General features: G+C 38.6%; 1 protein-coding gene across 1 annotated transcript; it reads right to left on the reverse strand.

The window, feature by feature from the left end:
- Positions 1-7,783: 7,783 nt before the first annotated feature.
- Positions 7,784-8,887, reverse strand: gpr25 (G protein-coupled receptor 25). The gene has a single exon (XM_020593207.1). The coding sequence runs from the start codon at positions 8,885-8,887 to the stop codon at positions 7,784-7,786; it is 1,104 nt and encodes a 367-aa protein (XP_020448863.1).
- Between the last annotated feature and the right edge of the window lie 12,220 nt (positions 8,888-21,107).

Here is a 21,107-nt window from a genome sequence, read left to right on the forward strand (position 1 = left end):
CACTTCTATGCTGTTGTGCGGGCGCTTCACGGCTCATCAGAGATGATGCTATGGGTGGATTGTCCATGCTTGCTGGCTATTTAGCAGGTTTTGACGTCAAAAGTGCTTAAATGCTTTTATACCGTGGCCAAAGTTATATTTTATGACTTAAGAGGTAGGTGTGTTTTGAAGTAGTCCAAAATCAGCATTCTATCCTTTTTGTCACAGTCACTAGAGGTCAGCAGTGCATTACATAGACTTTTCATTTCCAGTATGCCTACACCAGGAGATACATTGTAGCCTTAATGTCCCCCAGACATCACTAAAGGGAACAATTTTTACAGCATCTTACATTATGTGACCACAAACCCCCTTCTGATACAACTTGGCTACAATTAAATACGCCCAACATTTCTTACAGTGGTGGAAAGTAAATAAGTAGGCTACATTTAATCAAATAGCCTAATGTACATAAGTGCAGTTTCAACGTATCTGTACTTTACTTGAGTATTTTCATTTTGTGCTACTTCATACTTTGACTTCACTACATTTTAGGGGCAAATAGTGTACTTTTTTACTCAACTATTTTTATTTTATAACTTTAGCTACTTTTCAGAATCATCCATCCATCCATTATTTACATCGCTTATTCCTGAATAGGGTCGCAAGGGGGGCTGGAGCCAGTTCCAGCGGACATTGGGCAAGAGGTAGGGTGCACCCTGGACAGGTTGCCAGTCTGTCACAGGGCTGACATATAGAGACAGACAAACACACACACTCACACTCACTCCTACGGGCAATTTAGAGTCACCGATCAACCTAAGCTGCATGTCTTTGAACTGTGGGAGGAAGCTGGAGTACCCTGAGTGAACAGGCACAGGGTGAACATACAACTTTTCAGAATCATATTAATAAAAAGCAAATACAGCATAATCATAAGAATGTATTAATCTCCAGTGGAAATTTCAGAAGCTACCCAGCAGTAATTCAAATTCTAACTATATAAACTACTTAAGACTAACTCCTCCTTTACCATCTGCATTAAATGCGATTTACACAATAATCCATCAATAATTATAATCCAATAATATGATATACATTAATGTGAAATGTGTATGAAATGTGTGAGTAATTTTACATTTAGTACTTTAAGTATGTTTTGATGCTAATACTTTTGTAGTTTTACTTAAGTAACCTTTTGAATGCAGGACCTTTACTTGTAATAGAGTATTTATACACTGTGGTATTTCTATGTTTAGCCAAGTACTTCCTCCACCACTGATTTCTTACAGTAGGGAAAAGAATTATTTGATCCCCTGCTGATTTTGTAGGTTTGCCCACTTACAAAGAAATGAAGGGTCTATAATTTTTATCATAGGTTTATTTTAAAGGATAGAGACTGAATAACAACAAAAAATCCCCCAAAAACACAGGATACAAATGTTATAAATTGAGTTGCATTTCAGTGAGTAAAATAAGTATTTGATCCCCTACCAACCAACAACAGTTCTGGCTCCCACAGACTGGGTATGTGCTCATGTGGTGTCCAAATTAGTCCTGTCAGCTTAAGAAGGTGCTCCTAATGACAATTCCTTATGTGTATAAAAGACACCTGTCCACAGAGTTTCTCTATCTTCCATTCAAACCTCACCACCATGGGCAAGACCAAAGAGCTGTCAAAGGAAGTCATGTACAAGATTGTAGACCTGCACAAGGCTGGAATGGGCTACAAGACCATCAGCAAGAAGCTTGGTGAGAAGGAGACAACTGTTGGAGTGGCCATTCACAAATGGAAGAAATACAAACTAACCATCAGTCGCCCTCGGTCTGGAGTTTCATGCAAAATTTCACCTCATGGGGTAAGGATGATCATGAGAAAAGTGAGGGATCACCCTAGAACTACACAGGAGGAGCTTGTGAATGATCTTAAGGCAGTTGGGACCACAGACACCAAACAAACCATTGGTAAAACAGTACGCCACCATGGACTGAAATCCTGCAGCACCGGCAAGGTCCCACTCCTCAAGAAGGCACATCTACAGGCCCATCTGAAGTTTGCCAGTGAACATCTAAAAGATTCAGAGAAGGATTGGGAGAAAGTGCTGTGATCAGATGAGACCAAAATTGAGCTCTTTGGCATGAACTCAACTCGCCGTGTTTTGAGGAAGAAATGCTGGGTATGACCCTAAGAACACCATCCCTACAGTCAAACACAGAGGTGGGAACATTATGCTTTGGGGCTGTTTCTCTGCTAAAGGTACAGGCTGACTTTGTCCCATTGAAGGACCAATGGATGGGGCCATGTATTGTAAAATCTTGGATGAGAACCTCCTTCCCTCAGCCAGGACACTGAAGATGGGTCATGGATGGCTCTTCCAGCATGACAGTGACCCAAAACATACTGCCAAGGTAACAAAGGCGTGGCTCAAGAAGAAGCACATTAAGGTCATGGAGTGGCCTAGCCAGTCTCCAGACCTTAATCCTATAGAAAATCTATGGAGGGGGCTGAAACTTCGAGTTGCCAAGCAACAGCCAAGAAACCTTGAGGATTTAGAGAAGATCTGTAAAGAAAAGTGGACCAAAGTCCCTCCTGAGATGTGCACAAACCCAGCGACCAGCTACAAGAAACATCTTACCTCTGTCTTTGCCAACAAGGGTTTCTCCACCAAGTACTAAGCCATGTTTTGGGGATCAAATACTTATTTTACTCACTGAAATGCAACTTAGTTGATTTTTTGTTGTTATTCAGTCTCTATCCTTTAGAATAGACCTATGATAAAAATTGTAGACCCTTCATTTCTTTGAAAGTGGGCAAACCTACAAAATCAGCAGGGGATCAAATAATTCTTATCCCTACTGTATGTATAAACCAGACATGTCAAACTAACTGGTTGCGCAAAGGGGGCAACTGTAGGGAGAACTGTTCTTTCTGTGGTTCATCTGTATGAATTTCATTTCTGTCTAAAAGAGGATTTTTCAGCAAAAAAACAATGTCATGATGCTTTCTCATCACTATGTTTAATCCTTCACATGTTAATTTCTTAGAAAGAGATACAACTTTAGTATTCAAAAACTTTTAAATATATAACTTTTAAGCCTTCACCTTTGTACAGACCAAGCACAGCTCATGTAGACTTGAACTTATGAAAACCACAGTCAGCCTGATCTGAATGTTGCAACACTGGCATGAGAGGTGTGGATGTTGGTGGTTTAACAGCGAAACATCACCACTGTACAGTGCAACCTTATCTATAAATTCCATCACTTAGACCAACACAATGATGGGAAAAAAAAAACTTCAGATAGGTGGTACTGAGAAAAAAGTATGAATAGCCTAATATACGCAGGAAAAAGCTTTCATACATTATTTTTACCAGCTCCAAGAGTCTAATACTTCAGGTTCTAAAATTCTAAAAAAAGTTGTAATGTCTAATGGTGAAACAACATCGGTGAGAAAAAAATGCTAAAATATCATTTCAGAAGCACAAGTAGGCTAAAGGAGAGTCATTAAGTCAGCTGAGTAATCAAAGAGTCTGTCTAAAGGTTTCTACCATTAGTCCCCACTCGCTGGTCACCAGGCCAAGTATGATGGCTGTAGCAGTGAAATCTTTCAGTACCGAATCAAGTATGTATACATTTTTATTGCTTATGAATTTTGCATTTTTAAGAGGGACATTCTGTTATTTCCTATTCTTACAAAACCTAGCCTCACTTTTCAACAGAAAAGCAAATAAAATATCACGATCTAAATTCAAGACATACAAATTCCATGATGTCAGTATATCAATATAACATAACAAACTATCTGCACCTTTAGCTGAAACTTTAAGCACATTTTGTCATCATGACACTTTTCCTTCTACATTGTTTTAATTTTCCCCTGGAATAGTTGAAGGCAAGTTCACATATCAGGGAGGATGACTCATTTAGTTCTGAAACACTGAGTTCTGAGTTTCATGGTGGTGTTTTCACAGCCCTGTGGTTGTGAGAACATCAGAGGTCTGAAGTCTCACCATAAACATCAATTAAAACAGACAGACAGCTCAAAGTTTGATATGACCAAGTGCCAAGGTCACACCTATCGTTCTGTGTCTGTGTCTGAGAACCATGGTCAAGTTATTTAATAGTCAAAGGAGTTTATGCTTTATATGGTAAATATTTCTTTTAGAATTTAAATTCAAATTTTACTTTTACAATAAAATAAAATATATTAATAATAATTATTCTGCTGGTAAGCATTTAAAGATTACAGAATGTGGATTCAGTATTGAGTGCTATTATGTATTTCTTTAATAACTGTACATTGTGCTAAAATTATAAACCACAAAAAATGTTCACTTTTTATTTAAACACATCAGTTACAGTTCTTTTATTTTAAGAATTCATCTTCACTGTATGAAGGAGCTGATAAAAGCGAGCTAGCATGAAGCCTGTCAGTAACTGATAGTATGTGGTTAACGCTTTTCAGTTCCGTTTTAAATTTACTTGACCTTTAAAATTAGAAGATATTATTTTCCCAGGTCATTCAAACTACACTTCATTTCTGAACCGAGAAACACTGGTCAACTCTGTATAGATAAATCACGAGATACACAAAAACAAAAAGAAATCAGCATGTTTTCTGCATTTTCAGTCAACAGAGCCGATTTGTTGCCCATTACTGTTACTGCATGGTTGGTGTTTTGAGCCCCGACTCCTCCTAACTGCAAAGACATCAAGTGTCGCTGAGAAATTCACTGAACCTCGATAGCCATTGCCAGGTGCTGCACTATTGTGCTGCTGTTTTGTGATTATGTGTAGGTGAAAGTGAAGCTGGGTGACCTGCAATCCATTAACTAAAGCTGGATACAGATTTCTTTAAATAAGCTTGATTAAAATGTAATTGAATTAGCTACATTCAAAATTAGAAAATGGGACTAAAGATCAACACTTAAAGAAGAATTTTTTTTTTTTTAATGTTGAAAAAATGAAATAAATGCATCAAGTTTTGAGCTTGTTACTTTCCGTCCTGTCTTCATGCTGCGAGCCAGCACCTCATTGGAGGAGCTGTGTTCTCTCTCAAATATTTTAAATTAAAATACCACTCCAAATAGAGATCAACTGAAAATATTGTCTACATTGGAACTGAGTAGGCTCTGCAACTGCTCATAGGTGTGCATTCTTATAAAAACAGTGAAAACACCGATTATCACTACTTACTACAACTGTTGCTGTTATATTTGATACCAAACACAGCGGTGCTGTATGAGGTGCTGAAGAAGCATTATGAGAAAAGCTGGTCACAGTGTCCATAAAACGACTTTTTTAGGAGAGGGGAAATTCCTGACCCCTGCACTCTGTCTGGCACCTGACCTGATTTTCTCAGTTCTGAAACAGCCTGATTCATAACATACATGCAATTGAAAAACAAGTGGGCACACCTGAACATTTGAACTTTCAAATGCCACACTTCACTTGTACGACATTACATTTGATTTCTGAGAAGCTGCATTAATAGTGATGGGTGCCCCACACCTGAATGATTATTATCAGAGCGTAAACCGGCTCTTATCAAGAGATCAGGAAATGGTTTGTTCACACATGCAAATGTTTTGCATAGAGTCTCAGGAGAAATCACAGATGTCACATCTGAGCTGTGTGTTGTATACATGTTGCTGTAGTGGCCTGTGAGCTTTAGGTGAATGTCGGCAATACTGTCATTTTCCTTTTCATGTTGAAGCAAATATATGTGAGGATTTATATTGTCTGTCACCAGTTGTTTCCTGTTGCAGTTGTCTGTGTTGGTTGGTCAGAGGTTACTGTCTCTTTTTATGAATAAGTGCTATTTGTTTCTCATTCTCACATTACCTTTTGTGTTGTTGCTTTCATTTCAAAGCTCACATGATCTCATGGAGTTTCACAAAAAAGTTTTGTCCTCTGTGTGCAGTCTGTGATGCCAGGAAGATGATGAACAACAGCAGTCAATGTACCTACTAAGTGTGCAAAGTGAAAAGATTACTGTAGACTTCAAAACAAGGTAAAACTAGAAAGGGATGTCAACTCATTTATCATATCTGAGAAATTTTTAAGCCACAAAAGCAATGTTTTTGTGTTTCTATAAAGTAAAAGAAAGGAAAGCTACATTTCACAGGGGAAGTATGGGTTTGTTCCAGTTTCTCTAACGCTCTTATGTAATTAATTATGTGACTGGCATTGGTGGTCAAGAGGTGGGTAGGCTATCTCATTTAATCAACAAACCCAGGACCAGAACTGGTTCAGTTCAGCTTTTTCAAACACACAATTTCTCATGTATGTTGAGGTGCTCCATCACATGTTCATGAAAGAAAGACAACATATCCCAGTAAATTCTAGATCATCAACACAACACATGAATAGTCATAAGTTCACATGTTATATCACACATACTTCAGTATTACTTTATATTATTATTATTATTATCATCACAATATTACACTAACATATATTTTATTATTGCTGAGCATTTTTGCATTAACAATTTTTGCCTTAAATCTCTTAATTACTGTTTAAAACTTAAACTTATATATCAAGACTGGGCAGTATCACATTAGGGAACTGCATCAAAAGTTCTTGTATTTAAACTGCAGCAACTTAACAATTTGTACATTTACTCTTCAGTGTGTGCGCAGTCAATGTCTGTCTCAGACTATTACAACTGTGAAGTGATGACACAATAGAGATTATTAATGAAGCCAAGGTCCAACACATTTATAAAATCACTGGCTCATTTTAGTACTAATTAAAGATTTAAATACAGTTAAATATAATAATACACTGTAGTTCATATATAAAATACAGATACAAATGCACATGCTTGGGTCTCTGTATGATACATTTACTTTTTGCAATAACTTAAATATCATTCACTGTTTTTTAGCTTTTAACAACATTTTTTGGTGTAGTCTCACTTCTATATTGTAATGCTATTAAATCATCATCATCTTATATTCTGCCATCCTTTTTACCAAGTACAAGTAGTTTTGATTCTGCAAGGAAATATTTATATTTTAGATGCTTCTTTACAATATTAAAATATCAACAACATTTAAAAGGGATTTTTATTTGAGATAATATAACTAGAAAACAATTTGGTATCTTTAATAAAGAATTTCAGTTTCAAATAATAATTACACACAAGTTTTAAAAACATTTTTATTAAAATAAATTTTAGATATGCAACAAACGTTCTTACAGATTATATACATTTTATATTTGCAGCATAAAAAAATCATTTTCTTTAATGTATAAAAAAGAAGCAAGAGGGAAAAAATACAACATATAAGCTTTGTTATAAATGTCAGACTTATATTCACACCAGTAAACCAATGCATGATATTAATGGTGCAACAGCAGTGAGGATTTTCATAGGCAACTTTATGATATACTTTTTATGAATGTTTGTATTTGCATTGAATTAACTACTGCACAAAGAATATCAGTGGACAGTCACTCATATATCAGTACTACTGTAGTATATGGTTCAGTATAAGCAGTATAAACAACATCTTCACTAATCGTATAAAACTGAGAACAAAGGAATTATATTACAAAAGCAAGTTCTGTACAGTCTGAAAATAAGGCACTGCATTCACGAAGCTTTTCTTGCCCTGTAGGCTACTGTATGTGGGTTTAATAATATTTAAACAGTGCCCAAGACAAAAATCTGCATAAATGTTGTCATTGTTGGGAAAAGCACAGCAAAAAAGCACAATATAATTTCTTAAAGGATGATAAAACAATAGCCTTAATACCTTCACAGCTAGAGCTAAGAGTGAGCCTTCTCCTCCTACCTAAGCATCTGAAGCTGAGTTCTCCCTCTAGTAGAACTCTCTGAACTGCCAGTGGTGAAAGAGGCTGAAGAGTTGTAGCTCTGCAGTACCTTTGATCTTCTTACACAGGTCTTGTACAGCATCACGGCCCGTCGTCTGAAGTGATTATCCAGAAAGACATAAATGACCGGATTCACACAGCTGTTGAGGAAGGCCAGGCAGCATGAAATGGTGAGTCCATTTTTTTGCCAGGACTGAGTCTCACAGCTCGCATCAATGTTTAAGATGTATGACATAGCTATAATAGCTTTAAAGATGTTGAAGGGGAGCCAGGACACCACAAAAGCCACTATAATGGAGAGGACCATCTTGACGGAGTGTTTGTGGCGGGCTTCGGTTCGAGGATTTGCAGCAGCAACACGGTGCTTGTTGAGATGCATGATGATGGTGCCATAGCAGAGCACAATGATTAACACAGGCATGACAAAGGTGAGTAATGCTATGGTCAGGCTCAGGCCAAGAAAAAGTAGTGAGCTTGAATCTTCCACACAGTGCAGTTTTTCACCGAACTGCTCCACTGAGCGGTACACCAAGGATGGGATGCCAAGCAGCAGGGAGCTCAACCAGACTGCAGCACAAGTGACACGAGTGTACCAGCTTCTCCTCAGGTACCTCGAATCCATCAGTTTCACCACAGCCAGGTAGCGGTCAACACTCATGCAGGTAAGAAAGAAGATGGTGGAGAAGCGGTTCACAGCAATTATGTAGCTGCTCAGCTTACACAGCAGGTTCCCAGCAGATCCGAAGTTCCAGTTGTTGCTCTGGCTGACAGAGATGGCCCACAGAGGCAGTGTGATGACAAAGATGAGGTCAGCCACAGCCAGGTTGATAATGAACGTGTCCACCAGCCGCCCACCTCTCCTATCTTTGCTGCCCAAAACTGAGATTACAAAGAGGTTGCCCAAAAACCCAGTGAAAAATATGAGGAAATACACCATGGACAGGAAGGTATTGGTCCCATGGAGGTGTGAGCTGGTACATTTCAGATCAATAATTAAGTCCTCTTGAGTAACATTCTCAGGGTAGTCATAGTAAAAAGGAAAGTCAGTGTAGGCATCCATTCTGACAGATGACAGAGACTCTGTAGCAGCTGTTGTATTGTGGCAGAGCGGTTAGTCTAAATATGTCAACATGCAGCTACTTGATATCTCAAAACCACAGAAAAAAACACAGATCCCTCTTTCAGCTCTCTTCCTTTCTCCACTCAGTGCTGACTGTGATACCTCACCCTAATGTCATGTTCATGACTTAAGACTAAATGCTGTATTTCTTTCTTCATTTGGAATAATGATGCAATTTAAAGTTTGATAAGAAATAGTGGGAAGCAGGTGGTATATGCCTAATAGGGAGCAATGCAATATTTTCATTACAGCATCTCTTATAAGTTAACAAATGAGTGTGAAATTGTGGTAGTTTGAACTCCTCATAAATCCCCTGCTGCAAATATATTGTTTATGTGGCTACTCCATAGATATTTGCCCACAAGAATTATTACATATGCAGATGAAGACTTAAGGAGTTTTTTCCCCTTTCTTTGTGTATTAGGTGTGCTTTGCCAGTAGGGGGCAGTTATGATTTACTTGTGTTTTACATGTATTGACCTCCTTCCTAAATTCTCTTTTGTTTCTGAGCAAATATCATTGATCTCCCAGAAAAAAAACAAAAAAGTGTTTGCTTCAGCGAGAACTACCTTCTCATTAGTGTAAACATGTTTACGTTTCAAGCCAGGCAGGAGCAGACTTATGAGTTATGAAATCACATTTTTTTGTATCAAATCTATTATATTTGCAGTCTACTAATCTCTGCTCCATTTTGTCAATATAAATCTGGTTTAATCAGCTTTCAAACTACTTTGTACTTGTATGTTCAAGTCATATTGTGTGTAATATGCAGTAAATATGCAGTGTGCTAAGCAATTGTAAATGAACTTTCGTTTGTAATCCATGCTGAACTTTTTGTTTCATTTTGCAGTTGTAGTATTTGTTAAGAAATGTGAAAAGTGACACATAAGTAAGTTAACCCCTAGGAATTCAATGTTGTATTAGATTATAGGTTAATATCACAATTAACACAGTTTTTATTAACATCGGAATTCATTAAATTTGTGATGTACTAATGAAAAAAATCACAGTGAGTTAGTTCACTGGTTTCAAAACAAGAGTAAATCATAATACATGTAATTATCATAATAATTGGGCTGTTATTAAATGGATTTTGTGGTAAAATTGTTCTGTCAACTACTGTTTTCAAAATCAAGACGAGCATCTGGGACTTAACTTATTGTAAGGTTTAAAAAAAATTAAGCAATTATCTAAAATTCAGATGTCTTTTCCAGTTACATTCGCTACTAACTGATTTCATGAGACCACCGACCAGGTCCACAGAAAAAGATTAGATGTAAACTGATTTAGTTTAATCTTTGCCAGTCAGACTGCATTCACTCTATTAGTTGTTGTAGAGGCCAAGCTCAGCACTGTCTCAGCAGGTCCCCAGGGTTTATCGTAACTACAGTAGTAGTCATCAGTTGAAGGGTACACTTCTTTTTGATTTGCACAATGGGTCAGGGCTTATTTATCCACCTAATAGTATATTTTTACTAATGTTGTTTTTAGACAGCATGCATCTATTGCATGTCTGTCTGAATTCCTCCTTTGTTCCCATTAAGGGATATTTTTATGGAGAATTTTCCTTATCCAAACTATCCCAACTGAGAGTAAAGGGTAAAGGTTGTCATACTGTATGTTGTCTAAATTGTACCTCAGAAGAACTAAGATAACAAAAGTATGATGCATACAGTACACTGCACCTCGAATATCCTGTGTGCAGTTAGTGGTGAAGTCATGTTCTGATTAAGTTGTTTTTCTTAACCAGCTGCCTGGCATGTACGATAAAACCCCTTACCACCACGGAAACCAAGTTGAAGCAACCTGAAACTGCATGACACAGCTACAGAGCAGAACAGCGTCTTGGCTTTATTATACTGGTGCCAGTCTTGATCATATGATTTGACGCTTTTCCTGAGCTGTAAGGGCATTTATCAGACTTTGTTCCATTTCTAATTGGTTCTCGGTGAGCCATAATACAAACTAACCGGGTTGGAAATTCTTTGTCAGCAACTGCCATTGTTATAGAGAAGGAAACTGTCATTAGGACTAACTCCTCAAGACATAATGGACCTCCAAAGAAATAAACTCCGTGGTCCTCCTGCTCACAGCTATTGTACTGGGGCCAGGAACAGTGAGGCCGGATGACAGGCCACATCTTACAAGAGGCTGGAGAATGCGTCATTGTTGTGCAAGGAGTTTCACTTAAGAATGAATGACCTTCTAGGATCCCTGCTCCATTTTCTTGTAGTGGGCGTTATTCCAACCCCCCTTTACTTTGTAGTGTCACTGTGATGTGAGGATATAGTCATCACAGCAGAAAATCCTGCCAGTCCTCAGTGTTTGTTTTGATGTTGTTTTCCCTCATGCTCAGCTGTACCTTTTCCTCGATAAAGTTTTCATTATTTCTTGTGCATTCCTACTGCTCTGTCAGTGGAGCGCTACATTCCTCTTCTCGAATAAGTGCTGTCTCACTCCAATTGAGCAGACTAAATGTGAGAGCCAGTGAATGGAGTAGCTTCAATAGGAGAAAATAAACAATTGCATTGGTCCATGGGTGCAGCAGGGGACAGCAGATGAGAAGAAGGGAGAAAAGCCTCCTTAATGTGCTAAGATTCCCATGGATACTTAGTCCTTTTTCTGTTTAGAAGAGGATCTCGTAAAGTACTTCAACAGTGGATGATTTCTCTTTTCCTTTTACCCTGTTTTTATTTGAGGAGGGAGAGTGGTATGTGTCAGGGTGATTGTTAGACATGGGGGGCAGCAGGGTCACATGCACACACGTGTGCACTCGTACTCACACACACACACACACACGTACAATTTGCTCCTCACTTGTCAAACGCTAAGTTTCAGAAAAGAAGTTGATTGTTTGGGTGTGAAAGGTTCTTGTTTTAGTTGTTTAACTGAATCAAGAGTTCCTCGAGCACAAGGCACTGCACAGTCTTGGTCCTCCATTATGTGTTTTTTTAAGTGGCCACAGACTTTTAACTGTTGCCTGTTGTCAAAAAAAAAAACTTTCCTCATGCTCCTTGCTTGATTTCTCCCTGATGTCCTCTTCATCTATGTACAAACCACATAATCCAATAAATATGAGTAACATGTTAATGCTCATACCATGATAAGACACATCAGGGAATTCGGGGAGTTAAAGAATGATTTGTTTCCTTAGATGCATAAACACCAGGTTATTAAGGATATAGAAAAAAATGCATGTATGTGTGCTAGCTGCCTGAACAAAACTCAAAAACTATGATTTTACTAAATGGTCAACAGGTCTAGAAAGTAGATGTTAAGTGGATTCCAAGATGTTTGGTGGACACTGTTTTCGTTTCAGTAAAAGCCAAAAAATACTAAGTTGATATTCAAGTGATAATGCCCACCTGTGAGCATAGGCACGGGCAGATTATGAGAATATGGGCCACTGGGCACAGACAGGTTAAAGGCCCCCCACCCCTTGTATATAGGTCCATCAGTCATTTTATGCATTTTCATACTTGTTGTGCATCTCTTTATGAAAATATAGCATCTAATTTTGATGATGTTGTGTTTCTTTATGGTCATTTTTGACTGTGTAGTTGTTTGGGGCCTTTTTGGGTTGGTTTTGCATAGTCTCTCTTTGTGATAATTTGGAGTCTGTCTGTGGTAGTTTTACATCTGTTTGTGTTTTAATTGAGTTCTATGGTTCTCTGACAAGGAATAACCTATTAACAGTCACTTCATATAGAACCAGGCCCCCTGACCTCTTGGGCCCCTGGGCCTGCGCCCAATAGGCTCGTTCTGTAGTCCATCTGTAGAAATTATGACTCTGTCCGTCTGAAGCGAGCAAAGGAATAAATAGTGTCACATTGTTACAGAGCCACAAAGTCTGCAAAGGGGGAGGGAGGTCTGGGGGGTTAATAAAACATCAGTCTTTAATATATGAAACTGCTGTTAGGTGCAGGTTCCTGCCGACAGTCAGTATGGTTTGTTTTAACTACAACTGCGACTGGTTTCTAATATTAACCACAATTATTTCAGTCAAAAATCATCACCAACCAAACTTCAACCATAGTGGCCTAGATCAGACAACAGGTTTAGTTTAGAAACAGTGATTTACAGTGCTTCGTGGAAGGCGCTGAGATTGATGCTTTCCTACCAGTAGTGGTGTCAATCAGAAACATTCAGAGTCACTCTGGACTAAAAACAACCTATTTATTTGGTCATTTACTTCTTTAGTGTTTGCAGTTGTCTTTTATAAAACATGGTTACAAGGAAGTTGTTAGTTGGTTGATGTCAGTTGCTGAAGTCTTAATAGGTTGTTACTATGGTGATATGGTTGTTGCTAGGGATTTGCTAGGCAGGTGCTGGTTTGCGATGTGGACTGGGGCCTTTAAGAGTGAAAACTGTGAGACCAACTTAAGATGCATTTGTGTTGTTTAGAAAACAGAAAGAGCTGAACTCGTTTGAGTTCCAGGTATGTGTCGACATAAAGTGTGTTTAATAAGCAGTCCACATTTTAACTGGTAAAAAACATGAGCTGATATTGAACCAACTGCAAAGCTGCATGTTTCACATGGATTTTCTTTTCCAATTTACTATTTTTTTTATATTTAAGGTACATAATAGATGAAAATCTCCATATAATATCTTTCTGGTGTTCACTCTAAAGCATATTTTGTCCTTCTACTGAGGTAGGGCATGATGGCTGGGCACCTCTTTTGCTTTTGTGCATGCTTACATCTACTTTTATTACAGATAATGGATATCACATTGAAGACTAAATCTTTAAATGTTAAATGTTGCACAATACAAAAAAAGACTCAACAGACTCAAGTGAAGATATGAGAGGTAGCTGTTTTTCTGTACTAGAAATGATGACTCCTGTCCACATAAGCTGAACCACAACAAGATCGGATCTAGTTGAGTAACTGAAAGCATGCAAAGTGACTTTGATCTGCTTGTTTTTGGCCTCAGAGGCTGTGGTACAAAGTGGTGAAAGGTTACAAGAATGGCAAACAAATTTGTGGAGCTCAGCAAGACAGACAAGGTTTGAGTAACACAGTGCATTTGATCTGTTACTTTTTCCAAATAATTTTAAGATGACATTTGTCCACCCTATGTCCTTGCTTTCTTTGTTTTGTGTCTTTCCTATATTTATTTTTTAAATGCTTTGTTGGAAAATCTGTTGCATTATTAAATAAAAAAAACAAACACATGACTGGAGTTGACACAAGCTGAAAGCTTTCACTTAAAGCATTTCTCCCCGAGTGCAGGTTACTCAGAGCATTTTGTAAACACACGGCTTAACTACTCAGAGCAGAGTTGTGTTTCATCTGCTGTTGACTCCACATGAGAACTTAATGAGCGGCTTTGAGAGGAGAAAACTGTTGGCTGGTTTATGTTAAGGAGGTGATGATAGTTACATGATTAAGTAAGAAGACCCTTATTTGATGCACCTCTGGCAGCTGAAGGCAAGAGTATGAAAATCCAAGAATCAGAAGACTTGGCACAGAACAAGTTGATGAACTGAAAATGCATTCAACAGATTTGATTATATGGACAACAAGCCATCAGATAAGATTTGTATTCCACAATTCATTTCTCTGCACCAGAGCAACCAAAGGCACATATTTCCTCCCTTGAAAACAGATGATACTCAGTGTGCAGCTGTATCAACCCACATGCTATATATACTGTATATATGATGCTGCATATGTTAAAAATAAGATTTCATGTTTTTCAAGTTCTAAACACTGTCATGTGGTTTGATAATGGCCTAGAAATACAGAAGGCCATTTGTTGAACAGGAACATGCTTCAGGACTGAAGCCTTGTCGCATGTCACCATCACTGACCTCAGTGCAGGAATTCATTCAAACAAACAAGTTCTAATGAAAAGTATAGATTCAGCTGGAAACAATGTGCATCAGCTCAGCTGGCCACTGAGTGAAACTGTGTTTTCATACATGCCTTTTGTTGGGTTAGCAACAGGTACCATCAGACATATGCTCACAAAAACATCCATATACACATCATACCTTATTAACCATTAAAATCCAAAATATACTCTATGTTCTTCAACTCTCATACAATGTATACTTGAACCCAGACTTTGTTTTTTAAGGACCATTTAATGGCATAATAAATGCTATGACTTAATTATCATGTCATTACTATCATGTACTTAAATCTGAACACAAATGAGCCACAAGAGACCTTTGTTTTGCTACATTCACATTATTAGTGTAGGGTTGTAACATCTTACGATCTTATTACTTTTCAGTGACACTTCACATAAACTACAGTTTATGACCCATTCACAACACCCGAGCTTCTCTGGAGACAAATTGTACATTCAAGAATGAATATTATTGTTGCCAGGTCTTTGTTGGCACACTCATGATGTGAAGAAATATTTTAAACCTGTTAAAACTAATGACCATGGCTCATTTAAATTAAATCCACGCCTCACAAATGGCTATAAAAGTGTGTACAATGAAGTTAATAAGTGTCGGGAGATAGTTGATAGCTTAGCTAATAAACTGCGACACTTTCACATCCTTGTTTTGGTTGGTAATGACGATGAACATTTGTGGCGACTGAAGACTGGACCAGTCAGTTGACAGGTATACTGGTCTTACTGGACTGCCCATGCCTCCCAGGGGAACACTTTAGGAGCAGATGGTTGCCTCAGTAGGCAGAGTTGAGTGTCAGCTGATAGTGAATGATCTTCTCAGCAAGGGGCCTGTATGTTAGAGCTTGTTTTGGTAAAGTGAAGAACAAGGCTATCCTAAACTGGCAGGCGAAGATTTTTCATTGACATCGAATCCTCCCCATTTGATGCGAGAAGGTCATTTGCTGCTTCTGAATGGAGGGGGAAAGTCTAAGGTGTGACTGCAGTGACAAGAGGGGGAAGATGATCAGACAGGTTTCTTAATATCTACTACACACTGAGGAGCAAAAGAATGTCACTATGACTTCAATAATAACAGTTTTACTTTTCACATAGTGTCTTGATGTATTGCTTAAACTGCCAGTGCATTTACACATTGTGAAGAAAAGTGTGTCTAAGTGTGTCTGTGAGTAAGCAGCTCCTTTCACAGTGTTTTGACTCAATGGGTCAGGCTACAGAAACTTCATCCTCAGGTTTGTTTCTAGCTGTACGGACCTGTTCACACTGGGAGTGTTTTGGGTCAGCAGGTCAGGAGACTGGTTCACCCTCACCTGGGGGACACATGGTTTATCACTCAGAGAGCCATTAGGAGCAGCGGGCTGGAACCCAACCAATGACAGACAGTTGTACCGGCTCTAGATGCAATGGGAGGTGATCAGTGAGAACATGTGCTTGTCTGTGAACTGTTTACAGGCACCATTATGTGCAAACGAGTGTGTGTTTTCAGGGAGTCACAGGGCAGGTGGGCATATTCACAGCACAAGGGAGAATGTATTGTTGATTTTGGAGCAGGATTGTTTTTTTGAAGAGAAAGAAAAGGGGCAGATTCAGAGGTAGGGTTGATGAATGTGTTGATGGTGGCATTCTGATAGGGGTAATTTTGACCTGACAGGGCCCAGGCTCTCTCATGAATCAAAATGTGTCAGCCAGGCGCTGGAGATGGAGGGCCACTCATTGTAGCTCTGACACCCATGTGAGGGGCTGAGGCTGCTGGGGGTCAAGTGTGACACCTCATTAGAACGATGTTGATTTAGTGTGGCCACGGCGCAACAGACCTCCTCCCATGGGGTATGGAGAGGAGCGTGAGTGAGGGGGTGGGGAGCAATGAGCACTGGGCAGAGAATGGGGGCCTACTGCTCTTCATCCGCAAGGCCGTCATCTGACAGCTTGAAAATCATGCACCTATGCTGAACACCCCGCCCCATCCCCCTCTTTAATTTTCACACTGACGCCACTTTTTAAATATGCATTTCTTTAAAAAGAACGTGGGTGATTCTTTTATGGAAAATGTGTATCTGAATCTAGATTTTCATTTGTTAAAAACAGTTTTAAAGGCAGGGGCTCCGGTTTGATCAGTCTTCCCCCTCGGTGAACCCATTGCCCCTGACAGAATAATTCTGACCTTTCACCTTTGATCTTTTGATGTGAAATTGTTTTCTTTAATGCCAAGATTACTGCTGACAGTTTGCAGTTGTGCTCTCAGCTCAAGTGCAAACTGTTATTTGCTGGTTTTAGAAATGAGAGTTTAAAAGTGCTAAAACAAATATTCAATATGTCTGTGTATTGTGTAAAAATTGTGCAATGCTTTATTTTGTTGTAAGGGGGTTACACCCCTCAAAAAAAGCCATTTTTGATCTGACAAACTTAAACAACTAATTACTTATGTCAAACTACAAGCAATAACTTTGTACAGAGCTTATTTTTTATTAAATTTATTGTTGCCCTAACAATTTACTTCCTTTTGCACTTTGTCAAGTGTTTCTGGTTGCTGGTTAATACCACAGAGTGGTAAATAATTACACACTGACTTTTTTATTTTTAAAGAATTTGTTTTCCAATTAGGAAACAGACACAAACACTAATATCTGATTTTAATAATAATATAAGGTTTTCAGGAACTGCAAAAAGTTTTACTAACAGTAATGTTACCCATTTGTGTTATAAAAGTATGAGATCAATTGTGAATGCTGAAAAGCTCACTGAGCCTTTTCCCAAAGTATTTAAATAGACAAACACTGTTTGACCGGATAGTTGATTTTGAGCTGAAGCTCATTTATGTCAGATTTGTTGGTGTTTTTTATAAGGTCCCAGTCAACAAATCACATCCACTAGTCTCTAATTGATCATGAAGGCAGAGTGGTGGCAGGATTAAGCAAATGTGAAGACTGCAGAGTGTCTGAGACTAATTTAAACTTTGACCTTTTGTTGTAGTGCCCCCATCTGGCTTTGCACTGCATTTAAAGTTGTGCAAGGACATTTTTTGCATTAACTGATCATGTACTATAAACTAAATGAGTGCATTTGAGAATGTGGGAAATGAATTTGAATGAATCTTAATGCACAGATAAGTACAGACAATGATGCCTCTTGATAAAAATAAATTAGGGATTGTGTTATTTGTCTATGGCAAAAAAGCTTATATGCATCTATAGTTGCCAATGAACCTTCTTCAGTAGATGTACAGGCACATGTGCACACGCCCATGTGCGCGCACAGAAGCACACACACACACACACACACACACACACACACACACACACACACACACACACACACAAAGGTGTAGGGGCACCTCTCTGAAGCACACACACACACACACACACACACACACACACACACACACACACACACACACACAAAGGTGTAGAGGACCATCTGTCTGTTGTGATGGTACAGATCTGGGAAAACAATGAAGGCTGCAGAGTGCTACAGCAGATATCTGCTGTGTTCACGCTTTCATCGCCACTGCTGTGTGTGATAATTAAAATTTCATAAGTTGCAGAAAATTATATATGTCACCCACTTATATAAATCCCCATTGCCAGGAATGAATGATTTATGAATGCTGTTACAGCCAATGTCACAGTCCACTTTTGTTGCCTTTGAGATTTTACTCATTAGTCTGAATAATAACTGTCACTAATTCAAGCTGTTCTCCAATGGCTTTTTGAATAGAAAGAGAGGGAGAGAGTGCGAGGGAGAGAGAGGCAGCAATAGAGACGAGAGAGGCCTGAGAGATTAACTCCAGTGAGCTCACTCTGAGAGGCCCAGGAACGGCTGAATATTGTTCTAGTGGTGGGGAGATGGGGAGGTGGGGGGGCCGAAAGGAAAAAAATCCCTATGCAGCCAGAGAAATGAACTTGATGATCTCAGGGGGGCGGGGGGAGGATCGCCCTTCCTTGCTCCTGACAATCAAAATTAGATTGGCCAGCACTGTGTCAACACCAGCCTCAGTTAAGGCATGACAGCGGAGGGAGGGAGGGCAACCATCCCCTTCACCCCCCGTGGGTGTTTGAGAGTTTGCCATGTGAACTATGGAGACCCCACAGTGCCTTTCACTGACTGCCCAGGCCTCCAAGAAATCCACAACCCCTTTTTTAGTGGCCAGCACTGTAACCAACAGTATCTCTGTCCCCGAGGCCTATATTTTGGCAACTTGTTATTGTTGTTTTTGCTGCCACATCTCACTAAACCCAAATCTGAAACTCAGGGATTAGAAAAACAAAAATATTAATGCTATTTGTAAGCACTAGAGTGTTGCCTTATTCACTTCTTCCTTTCTGATTTTTACTCATCCTCAATTCATCTTCAAGATGTATGTGAACTTTTTGCCAAAGGCAAATTTATTTATACAGCACAAATCATACGCTTAAGGTGATTTCAAACTACTTTACGTGTATTTAGAAGGAACTGATAAGCTATAAAAGAGTGAATCCAAAGAAAATATTAACATAAATACTTCTTTGCTGTATGAAAAAAACTAAAAAAATTGTGAAATCTTGTACATCAACCAAAGGAGAACTTGACAACAAGCAACAAAGAACAATTCATTTTGTATATAAGGCAAATGTGGAAAAACTATACACTTAAGTTGATGATGAAAAGTTAAATAACATGCATAATTTCTGCAGTGTGATGGGAGATCATCATGCCTCAGTTTCTCATATGTGGGACGTGAGTGTATTAATCACAGAAAATCATTTCTGTTTGTTTGATTTACTATTTCCTTGCACATCAAGTGAAGAAGGGTTTAGACTGAGGTTGTGTTTTTGAAGGTTTGATCAGTGACCTGGAATATTTCAGTGTTTTCAGCCCTACTACATTAGGGAGGGAGTGCAGCTGTGTCCTCATTTAACCTTCCTGTTTTATCTTTTTCTTTTTTTAAATCCTCCCAATGAATTTGATCTGAAACAGCTCAAGAGAAGAACCAGCTGCTTTGTCACTGCTTCATATTATAGAAATAAAGCATTGTGGTGATTTTGTTATGTATGTGTTGTGTTGTCTTATCATTTGTTTTTCCTCAAGGTTTACCAACCATAAATATTAACAGAATTGCATCTGATATTTGTAGGTTTTAATATGCAGTTATAGCCAAGCTGCACAGATTCAAGATGTTGTTCCAAAAGTGAGGTAGATTTAGGACCATTACCAGGACCGCAGGACGACAGTGTGGGAGAAAAGGTCTTAGGTGGATTCCTGTTGTTGACAAAAGAGAGATGTCCGACTGACTTTCAAGTAATCACACACTGCTGTGAGGAGCATTCAGAATAAGTGGACAGAATGTGCAGTTTGTTGTGTACTGGCAGAGGAGAAGCTGGTGTTTCATGTTTTCACTCATCATCTCTGCCAGAACCAGAAAGAGAATTCACTTCTCACATTTCAAATGAGAGATATTTTTTGGTTTATGTTTTGCTCATTTGTATATTTTTCTCTCCCAAACAAATGAGAGTTTTCAAGTTTTAGACATTGTATGTATTGTTATTATAAAATCTTTAAAAATTAATAATGATAATTAATCTATAATAAATAATGCTTAATCATCATCAGATTTACATCTGCTTTGCATTTGCTACTTTTGAAATGCATGCCTTAATCCTGAGACTTGAATAAAATACCTTTTTATTAATATTACAGTATATATGATGAGTGCTGTTACCTTTTCTAAATGTAACGATAAAATGTTTTTATACGTTATTCCAACACTAAAACATAGAAAAGTATCTGTCATTGTTTGTTCTTGTCAAGTGGAAATGCTCACTTGTGCTACACCTTTTAATATTTTGAAGACTGAGTTTAGACAACTTTGGTGTCTCTTAATCCTTAATTCTACAATGTATCTGTCTGCACTGATCAGAACTGAAACTCAGATATAAAAACATTGATATTGTTGGCATCACAACAATGAAAATTACTCACTGCAACAAAAAGACTGTCATCACCAAACAGATGAAGCATGAACAGATTACAATAGCATATATATAAGACATTTGCTACTTCCTGTTTGGGTCTCGTGGTTAGAAAGGAGCTCATCCATTGGAGGAGTGGCCATCTTGCCCTTAGGTCGAATCTGTGGGACCGTATGGCGACATGCCCCAGCAAAGCAGGCAGGATTGTCAGCCAGGCCCACCAGACTTCAGCACCCTCTGTGACACAGCCAGCAATCATCAGCTTTGAACCAGATGGTACGCTGGGAGCACAAAAGAGTGACAGCTGTCATTCACAGGGCACGAGAGTGGAGACACTG

This window comes from Monopterus albus, unplaced genomic scaffold (genome assembly GCF_001952655.1).
Source record: "Monopterus albus unplaced genomic scaffold, M_albus_1.0 scaffold18.1, whole genome shotgun sequence".
Classification (NCBI taxonomy): Eukaryota; Metazoa; Chordata; class Actinopteri; order Synbranchiformes; family Synbranchidae; genus Monopterus; species Monopterus albus.